The following is an 11023-nucleotide window of genomic DNA, read 5'->3' on the forward strand; positions in this document are numbered from 1 at the left end:
CACTGAGCCATCTGAGACATCCAAACAGAGATAACATCTAACATATAGTTTGGCATAAAAATGATAGATATTCTTACAATGTTAATATTTCTTTTTATTAAACTATTCTTTACCACAAAATGAGATGGAGAACATTTAGGAAGGAATAGGTTAATTGTGGAATATTGAAAATGTATTTAATACATTTAATAAATATGATTAAAATTTATTTTAATAAATATTAAATTGATATCTGTTTGGATATGTCAATTAGATAGTTGCATACACATATTTATTCCTAAATTTGTTCTCCCCACTTTGAATGTGTAAGTTACCTTAAATGATTCTTTACTTAAATATTTCACTTTTGTGATTTTATACTTGGTTCATCTTTAAATGGAATTCCCTATTTATCCACTCTTATTATTTCACTTTTCCTATAAAACTCAGCTGAAGTATTGTTTTCTTTGAGAAACCTTCCCAGATCAAGAGTTGATTATAGACATTCTGGAAATGTTAGCCCTTATCCATATGAACCTATTTATAGTGACGCTTATAAAATTGGTTGTTATGGTCTGACCCTTCATTATACATCGAATCACTGAGAATAGGGAAGCATTCTTATTTGACTTTATGATCCTAATGTCAGGTTTAACACATTGGGTAAATAAAATACATTAAGCTTATAATCCATGTAAAGGTGTTTTTAATTTTTTGATTTGATTCGTAGGTAAACTGTTCCTCATATGTGAAGTCAGCACCTGTAAGGAATAGATGGAAGCAAGAAGCAATGTGACTCACTTTGTCCTCCTGGGCCTCACTCAGAATCCAAAGGAGCAGAAAGTCCTTTTTGTTATGTTCTTGTTCTTCTACATTTTGACCATGTTGGGCAACATGCTTATTGTGGTGACTGTCACGTTTAGTAAGATCCTGAATTCGCCGATGTACTTTTTTCTTGCTAGTTTATCATTTATGGATGTCATTTATTCCTCATCTATTTCTCCCAAACTGATTTCAAGCTTGTTCTTAGGGAAAAATACCATATCCTTCCAATCCTGTATGACCCAGCTGTTTACAGAGCACTTTTTTGGTGGATCAGAGGTCTTCCTTCTGCTGGTGATGGCCTATGACCGCTATGTGGCCATCTGTAAGCCCTTGCATTATCTGGTGATCATGAGGCAATGGGTGTGTGTCGCGTTGCTGGTGCTGTCCTGGGTTGGAGGATTTCTGCACTCAATTATTCAGCTTAGCACTATTTTTGGGCTCCCGTTCTGTGGCCCCAATATCATTGATCATTTTTTCTGTGACATGTACCCTCTATTGAACCTGGTGTGTACTGACACCTACATCATTGGCCTCTTAGTAGCAGCAAATGGAGGCCTGATCTGCACTCTTGTGTTTCTGCTCTTGCTCGTCTCCTACGGAGTCATCCTGCACTCTCTGAAGAACCTGAGTCAGGAAGGGAGGCGGAAAGCCCTCCAGACCTGTGGTTCCCACATCACTGTGGTTGTCTGCTTCTTTGTTCCCTGCATTTTCATGTATGTGAGACCTGCTAAGACCTTCCCTATTGACAAATCTTTAAGTGTGTTCTATACAGTCATAACCCCCATGCTGAACCCATTAATTTACACTCTGAGAAACTCAGAGATGACAAATGCCATGAATAAGCTTTGGAGAAGGAACATGGTATTTTATGGTAAAAAAAGTGCATCATCCACCATGAAGGGGGTCATTTGACATCAGAGACCACTTCCTTGGAATTCAGTAGCTTTCTCAAATCTGATGCTGGTTTCTTTTTCTTCTAGGAATTTATAATTATAATATAAAAAGTTGTACTATAACTATGCAACTGTGCTGTTAATAACATGGATAGTTCCTCTCCATGGTAGAATGCAAGGTCTGTAATATTTTCCTTATCACTGTACCTAGAAAGATGTAAGAAAGGTTGAAGGAGCCAATATCATGTAACAGATTAGTGAAGGAAATTTTATACAGTTACACTGATTTTTAATCAATTTATGCATTTTTTTCTGTTTTAATTTTTTCCAGACAGTATTTATTTTTAGTTAGATTCTTGTCTTTTAAGTTATTCTTTTTATTATTCTATTTAAAGTATTTAATGCTATATACTCAGTGTTCTTTATAAAATTTCAGTGTCATTATACACAAAACTTTTCATGTAACTCTAATTTTTTTTGAACAGCTGAAGTGAAATAGATAATAATAAATAGTAAAAATTCAAACCATACAAAATGGGAGAAAGTGTAGAATACATTTCCTATTTATCTTTCAATATATTTTCTAGTCCACTTCTGCAGGGGCACTCTATTTCTTAAGATCCATCTGGTAATAATCTATGTAAAAGCAATTGTATTTAAATACATGTTTTTTTTTCTGTGTAGGTAAACTTTGCTTTTGTAGGAACATCTGTGAAGTATTTTCCTAGCAGTCCATTTAGAGCTCAACCTTAATTTTTCTCGTACTACATCATACTCCTTTATAGAGACAGACTGAAATTAATGTTTCCGTTCTTTTTCATGTTGTTCCTAAATGTTTTCTATGAAAAGTGATTTTGCAATGAAAATATATTTTTGAATGTGTGCAAGTATGAGCTTCTGGAAGTGAAGTTGTTGATGTATGTGTTGTGTTTGAATCAATGCTCAGGTGATACATGCATTTAAAATATTAATGGTCATAGCTATTGCCATCTTTGAAGTTGTACAAACAGCTACACTCCTGTTCACAGTTTGTGCGAATATTTTTGTCCACATTCTCAAAATCAACCCTGATAAATACTGATGGCATATGATAATCAGATTAAATTTGTTTTAAATTTGGATTTATAATTTACCACAAATCCTTTTGATATGGGTTTGGACATCTTTTCACTTGTTTGATATAATTTGTATTTTTTCCCTAGAATTGTCTGTTAATCTCTTTTATCTATTCATTTAATTGTTGATCCTTTCCGTGCTGATTTTTAGGAAATAATTGTCTAATAAAGAAATGACGCTTTTTGCTATCATACACAAATGGATATCTTTCTGGCTAGTCACCAAACAAGGTGTCCTGGAGCTGGTGTCGTTTTGCTGGTTGGCAGAATGGTCAGGCCAGGGTGTCCTGGGTGGTGCTGGCCTGCTGGTGAGTGGGCTGGGATAGACTGGGCTGGCATCAGGGCCACAGTCTGGTGGGTGGGGCTTTGGCCCAGTGGGCCCTGGGGCTGATGCTTGCCCACTGATGGGTGAGACCAGTTCCTGGGGCTAGGGCTAGCCCACTGGTGGTGGAGCCGAGTCCCAGGGTCCCTGGCTGCAGGGCCGGGGGCCCGAGAACTTGGGTTGTCTGAGTGGTTGCAGGTCCCAGAGGGTTCTGGGCTGCTGTCCTTGTTACTACCCAGGGTTCTTGACCTCCTTAATCAATAGAAATTGATTAGAGATCAGATAAGAAATTCAGGCAAGGCTTTATTGGGGCCCCCGCTGCAGCAGGGGGTAGAAGGACAAACGACTCCTTAGGTGGTATCGTGTGCAGGGGCATGCACAGTACGCTGCTTTTCTCCAGACTCTCTGCCTTTTGCTCCAGGCTCTTCAAAAGCGGTGTGTGTTCATGCCAAGTCTCTTCAGTCTACTCCAACTCTTTGCGGCCCTGTGGACAGTTGCCCACCAGACTCTTCTGTCCATGGGATTCTCCAGGCAAGAATACTGAAGTGGGTTGCCATGCCCTCTGCCAGGGGATCTTCCCAGCCCAGAAACTGAACCCATGTCTCCCAAGTCTCCTGCATTTCAGGCAGATTCTTTACCACTGAGCCACCGGGAACCTCCTATTACCTTAGTTCTTAAACTTATTTTAAAAATTGTGGTCAAATATGCATAACAAAATTTTAGATTTTAACCACATTAAAGTAGCATTAATTCACCCTGTTATGCAAACAATACCACTGTCTATCATTGGCAGAACATTTCCAGCTTCCCAAACTGAAATTCCACAGCTGTTAAATAAAGTTTCCCACTTCCACTCAGTGAGCCCCAGGCAATCACCATTCTACTTTCTGTGAACTTGATTAAGTGCCTCATGTAAAGTGGAATCATTTATTCATTTATTTAGATTGCCTTTTTTTCACTCAGTGTAATATCCTTTCCCGATTAAATGCTGTTGGCACCCTTGTTGAAAATTATCTAAGCACTTACAAAAGGTTTATTTCTAGACTCTCTTAATTCCATTAGTTTGTTGTCTGTCTTTATTCCAAAACTGGCGCTGTGACTACCATTGTTTTGTGTAATGTTGTAGAATCAGGAAATATTAGACCGACCACTTTCTCTTTCCTTTTCAAGATTGTCTTGGAAAAAATTGGAGTCCTTGAGATTCCATATGAGTCTTGGCATGAATTTTTCTATTTCTGCCAAAAACGTTTTTGGGGTTTTGATAAGGATTGCACTGAATCTGTAGGTCACTTACAGTCATATTAACATCTTAGTGCTATTAAATAACCCAATTCATAAATTTCTTTCCATATATGGGTGTGTATTCTCTGAGTAACATTTTGCAGTTTTCAGTTTACAAGATTTTTGTCTCTTTAGTTATGTTTTTTGTTAACTATTTTATTCTTTATGATGTGCTTGTAGGTGGAATTATTTTCTTTGTTTCTCCTGGGTTATTCACAATGGTATAGAAATTCAACACCATTTCACATAAAATCTCAACAAATTGGAAGTAGAAATAGTGTACCTTGACATAATAAAGTTCATATATTTACAGATCACAGCTAACATCATCCTCAACTTTGAAAGACTGAAAACTTCCCCATTAAAATATGGATGAAGAGGGCACACTCTCACAAACCCTTTTTAACATAGTATTGCCATAAAAATTCTTATGAAAATTTTAGAGTTTTCTAAGTATAGCTCCTGTCAACTCTGAAAGTGAGATAATTTTATTAATTATCTCATTTTTAAAATTTAGTTTTACTTTCTGTAATAGAGTTTCTTTATTTAAAAACTTTTTATTTTATATCAGAGTATAGCCAACTAATGAGTGTCACCAGTGGCTCAATGGTCAAGAATCCACCTGCAATGCAGGAGACTCAGAAGACAAGGGTTCAATTCCTGGGTTAGGATGGTTCCCTGAGGACATGGCAACCCATTCTAGTATTCTTCCCTGGATAATGCTGTGGACAGAGGAGCCTGGTGGGTTATAGTCCATGGTTCTCAAGGAGCTAGACATGACTGAGTGACTGAGAATGAAGGCACAGTCATTAACAATGTGGTGATAGTTTCAGGTGGAGAGCAAAGGGACCCAGTCACGGACACACGTATCCATTCTCCCCAACTCCCTTCCCATTCCGGCTGCCACATAACACTGAACAGAGCTTCCTGTTCTGTACAGTGGGGCCTTGTTGGTTATCCACTGTTGGTCCTTCAATGGACCGGAACCTGGTGGTCCGGAGCCGACGATAAGAAAGTAAGAGGGAGAAAGAGGCGGATAGCGCTTGTTGGTCCTTTAATGGACTGGAACCTGGCGGTCCAGAGATTAAGAGAGAGAAAGAGGCTGGTATCCCCTGGTTTACGCGGAAAGCCAACAGAGCCCTGTTCTTAGGGCGCGCGCTGCTGCACGTGGGCACCGGGCGCCCTCTCGAGTGGGTGAAGGCACAGTGCGCCTTCTCCAGAGGGTCTTAGAAGCCCGGGCAAGAAAGTGAGCTCTGCGGGCCTCCGCGCTCCAAGGAATTAGCCAGAAATAGAGAGAGAGAGAGAAAGACAGGAAGAATAGAAAGAAAGAAGGAAAGAAAGACACGGGGACCAAAGCTCTGATGGAGCAAAGGTGTTTTAATCAACATGGCGTGGGCATATATACTGTCTTACAAGGTGGTTATTCTCAGCAAAGACAAACATTAAAATTCCAGACTTACAAAACATAAGACGATCCCTATCAAAGAGAGAGAGAGAGTTGCAAACAACCACCTTTTACCGTATGGCTCATAAAAAGGAAGAGGGTACTTATCACTGTAATGAGAAATGCCTGGATTCCTCAGCCCCGGGAAAGGCGTGCCTCTCCTCTTATTTCCTGAATATTCAGGAATCAATAAGGGCCAGAGGGTTCCTGACAGATCCAAAAGAGCACACAGGAAGCCTCTTGTTAAATGCTTCTTGACAATCCACTTTAAATGAAGTGGTTTGAACGTGTAGATCTCAGTCTTCCTAACTCTCTCCCTCATTGTTCTCCACTGACAACCATAAGTGTGTTCTCTGAGTCTCTGAATCTGTTCTGCTTTGTTCGTTGGTATCATTTCTGTAACAGTGCTTCTGATGGTATTCATTTTCTATCCTTTCAATCTCATCTTAAACATATCCTTTTAAGAAAAATCATCTCCCCTTACATTATCCATAGTAGAATTTTCCTTCTTATTTTCTGTCACACTACCTTATTTCTTAACTTATAAGTAGTGAAAAGAATAAAACTACTTTATTAAACTGTTTTTTTTTCTTTATTGCCTGAATCATAAATAACATCCATGCAGGAGAAAAATTTTGCATGATTTTCCAACCGATTTTAGAAATTGCTGGGCCCTCACTCAACATACAATTGCTGGCATAACTGCATAACACAGGTGTCCTGACCTTTTAAAAATTATTTGGATAAATAATTAGCTGTTATCTCTAAAATGCTAACATATTTAGTTGTGTTTTCTGATATAATTTTATATCTCTAACAAAATTTTAAGCTGAGAATAAGTTCAGTTCAGTTCAGTCATTTAGTCAAGTCCAACTCATTGCCACCCCATGGACTGTAGCAATCCAGCCTTCCTTGTCCATCAACATATCCCATAGCTCACTCAAATTCATGTCCATCAAGTCGGTGATGCCATTCAACCATCTCATCCTCTGTTGTCCCCTTCTCCTCCCGCCTTCAATATTTCCCAGCATCAGGGTCATTTCAAATGAGTCAGTTCTTCACATTAGGTGGCCAAAGTATTGGAGCTTCAGCATCAGTCCTTCCAATGAATATTCAGGACTCAATTCCTTTAGGATGGACTGGTTGGATCTCCTTGCAGTCCAAGGGACTCTCAAGAGTCTTCTCCAACACCACAGTTCAAAGGCATCAATTCTTCGGTGCTCAGCTTTCTTTATAGTCCGACTCTCACATCCATACATGACTACTGGAAAAACCATAGCTTTGACTAGATGGGCCTTTGTCTGCAAAGTAATGTCTTTGTTTTTTAATATGCTGTCTAGGTTTGTCATAGTTTTTCTTCCAAGGAACAAGTGTCTTTTGATGTCATGGCTGCAGTCACCGTTTGCAGTGATTTTGGAGCCTAAGAAAATAAAGTCTGTCACTGTTTCCATTGTTTCCCAATATATTTGCCGTGAAGTGATGGGACCGAATGCCACAAACTTTGTTTTTTTGAATGTTGAGCTATAGCCAGCTTTTCCCCTTTTCTCTTTCCCTATCATCAAGAGGCTTTTTGGTTCCTCTTCACTCTCTGCCATAAGGGTGGTGTCATCTGCATATCTGAGGTTATTGATATTTCTCCTGACAATCTTGATTCCAGCTTGTGCTTCATCCAGCCCAGCATTTCACATGATGTACTCTGCATTTAAGTTAAATAAACAGAGTGACAATATACAACCTTGACTCACTCCTTTTGCAATTTGACCCAGTCCATTGTTCCATGTCCGGTTCCAACTGTTACTTCTTGACCTGCGTACAGATTTCTCAGGAGACTTGTAAGATGGTCTGGTATTCCCATCTGTTAAGAATTTTCCACAATTTGTTGTGATCCACACAGTCAAAGGCTTTGGCGTGGTCAATAAAGCAGAAGTAGATGTTTTTCTGGGACTCTCTTGCTTTTTCAATGATTCAACCCATGTTGGCAATTTGATCTCTTGTTCCTCTGCCTTTCCTAAATCCAGTTTGAACATCTGGAAGTTCTCATTTCACATACTGTTGAAGCCTGGCCTGGAGAATTTTGGGCATGACTTTGCTAGCATGTGAGATGAGTGAGATTGGGCGGTAGTTTGAATGTTCTTTGGCATTGCCTTTCCTTGGGATTTGAATGAAAACTAACATTTTTCCAGTCCTGTGGCAACTGCTGAGTTGTCCAAATAGCTGGCATATGAGTGCAGCACTTTAACAGAGTCATCTTTTTGGATTTGAAATAGCTCGGCTGGAATTCCATCACCTCCACTAGCTTTGTTCGTAGTGATGTGTCCTAAGGCCCTCTTGACTTCCCATTCTAGGATGTCTGGCTCTAGGTGAGTGATCGCACCATCGTGGTTATCTGTGTCATGAAGATCATTTTTGTATAGTTCTTCTGTGTATTCTTGCCACCTATTCTTAATATCTTCTGACTCTGTTAGGTCCATACCATTTCTGACCTTTATTGTGCCCATCTTTGCATGAAATACTCCCTTGGTATCTCTAATTTTCTTGAAGAGATCTCTAGTCTTTCCCATTCTATTGTTTTCCTCTATTTCTTTGAACTGATCTCTGAGGAAGGCTTTCTTATCTCTTCTTGCTATCATTTGGAACTCTGCATTCAAACGGGTATATATTTCCTTTTCTCCTTTTCCTTTAGCTTCTCTTCTTTACTCAGTTATTTGTAAGGCCTCCTTAGACAACCATTTTGCCTTTTTTTTGCATTTCTTTTTCTTAGGGATGGTCTTGATAACTGCCTCCTGTACAATGTCATGAACCTCTGTCCATAATTCTTCACACACTCTATCAGATCTAATCCTTTGAATCTATTTGTCACTTCCACTGTATAATCATAAGGGATTTGATTTAGGTCATAACTGAATGATCCTGTGGTTTTCCCTACCTTTTTCTATTTAAGAATTTTTTAAAATAAAAATAAAAATTTAATTTAAATTTAAAATTTAAGAATTTTTTTTTTTTTTTTGCTCTATACAGTCAGCAAAAGCAAGACTGGGAGCTTACTGTGGCTCAGATCATGAACTACTTATTGCCAAACTGTGGATATTAAATAGTAAATAAAAGAATGGAAAATCTTCCTATGCCAGGTGTGGGAAATATATAACAAGTTCACTGGGACAAAATGATTGGGTTGATTTTATTCTGGATTGGCAGTAGTCTCATAATGATTCTAAAGTTATTTTTCCATGTTGTACCATTATGATATTTAATATGAACTTTGGTCTAATAATATCTTTACCTATAGATGTTCTTTAACAACTTTGTGGAAAATTCCAGTGTATTAATTAAAGCAAGAATCAGTCTTGGACACATTCCAATTCCAAGACTCCATGATAAATTCAGCTGGAAGGGATGAAATATTCTGTAATCTCACCCTTAACAGGGAGAAGATGCTATCCATTCAGTGACTGTCATATATTTTTCAGAAGGTCATTTCTTACACTTAAAGCATGACAAAAAAAATCACAGCAAAGTCTTTCAAAATCTGAAGTCAACTAGTCTGCCCATGTTAACGTGAGTGTGAGAAGAGCTAAATATTCAAACGCTATTTTTCATTTTAATGTTAGTAGGAAATAAGTTGTGAAAAAATTCCCTAGGAAATGACTGGTTGATATTTATGTTTTCTATGAATATGGAGGATTTGCTGGTCATTTTGATACACTTCCTGATGTGATAAACTATTTTTTTCTGTGTGCCATGGAACTCCTTCCAAATAATCTGTATTTTATATAAAAATGAACTTCTGAATAATCAGAAGACTCAGTGGAGAAAAAGGACAGACTGCCAAATGAAATAAACTCAATTAATAAGGCAGCATTTGGCCTCTGTCATCAAACTGGATGAAAAACAATTTCAAGTGTTTATGAATAACTTCAAATCATCCTTAGATTCTGAACAAACCTCCACAAGGTAAGACTAACAGAAAATAATGAGAACCAGGCTCACAGTTGTATGACTTTCTTTATGTAAGAAACTAAATTACTTTGAAGTCAAACAAATGTAGATTCAGTTCTAGATAGATCACTTAGAAGTGTGTGATTTGGGGAAAATAAATGATATATCCTGAGTATTAGATTCTTCCATTATAAAATGGCAATTGCATTTCTTGTTATTGTAAATATTAAATATGATACATTAGACTATAAGTGCATGATTGGAATATACTGTAGCAGTTCTGAGCAATAGAGTGATACCATCAGAATAAAACTGAAAAAGACAATTTGAGCTGCTTTAGGAGAACCAATTTTTGGAGAATAAACACAAAAAAACTTGGTAGGAGGGTACCGCAGCAGATCAGGAAGAAATTAAGAAGAGAATGAAAATTTTTTTTTGTCAGGACAATAGCATGGAAAATGATAGTATTTAATGAGATAAATAGGGAACAATTCTTTAACTTTTGTATAGGAACTACTTATGTTTTTCATGGAAAATTTAAAAGCTAGTTTTATAAATACTAAATTGCCAATCAACTGGATGTCAAAAATCAGAGATGTTGTATATATAAATTTGAAAATTAAGGGATAGAGTGGGGCTGGAGACACAAAATTAGACTGCTGCAGCATTTATTGGTCAGGAAAAGGTAAATATTCCCCTGAAGACCTAAGATGTATCAATGAGGTCTGAGACAATTCAAGACAGGGATCTTCTATTCATAGTTAGTCTACTCACATTGATTATGTAAATTACCTTAAGAGAGTCACAGGTGTTACACATTTGTGACTTCATAAATGGTGGTCCTTTCATGGAATTCTCTTCCCATCTTTTTTATTCTCTCATTAAAACAAAGCAAAACAAAACTCAGCTGAAGCACGGACTCCTTTGGGAGGTCTTCTCTGATTCTGGTTTGATGTACACTATGCTGTAACTCTTAGCACTGTGTGAATATTCATGTGATGGCTGCAGTTGCCTGATTCCTTATCATGTGTCACATCACTGAGGGTAGGGTTCTATGGCTTTTTCAAGCTGATAATTAGAATGTCCTTAACACATTGGGCCCAAAATATATGCCATTTACATTCTTCTAATGAATGGATAAATAAAAAATTAAACATTTAATTCTTTCTCCCCTTGTTTTATAGGTAAACTGCTTCTAATACACAAACTCAGTTCTTGTAAGAACTGG

General features: G+C 37.7%; 1 protein-coding gene across 1 annotated transcript; it reads left to right on the top strand.

Moving 5' to 3' along the window:
• The first annotated feature begins 753 nt into the window (after positions 1-753).
• LOC133062562 (olfactory receptor 4A47-like) lies at positions 754-1716 on the top strand. Its single transcript, XM_061151782.1, has one exon. The coding sequence runs from the start codon at positions 754-756 to the stop codon at positions 1714-1716; it is 963 nt and encodes a 320-aa protein (XP_061007765.1).
• The last annotated feature ends 9307 nt before the right edge of the window (positions 1717-11023 follow it).

Source organism: Dama dama, chromosome 1 (assembly GCF_033118175.1).
Source record: "Dama dama isolate Ldn47 chromosome 1, ASM3311817v1, whole genome shotgun sequence".
Classification (NCBI taxonomy): Eukaryota; Metazoa; Chordata; class Mammalia; order Artiodactyla; family Cervidae; genus Dama; species Dama dama.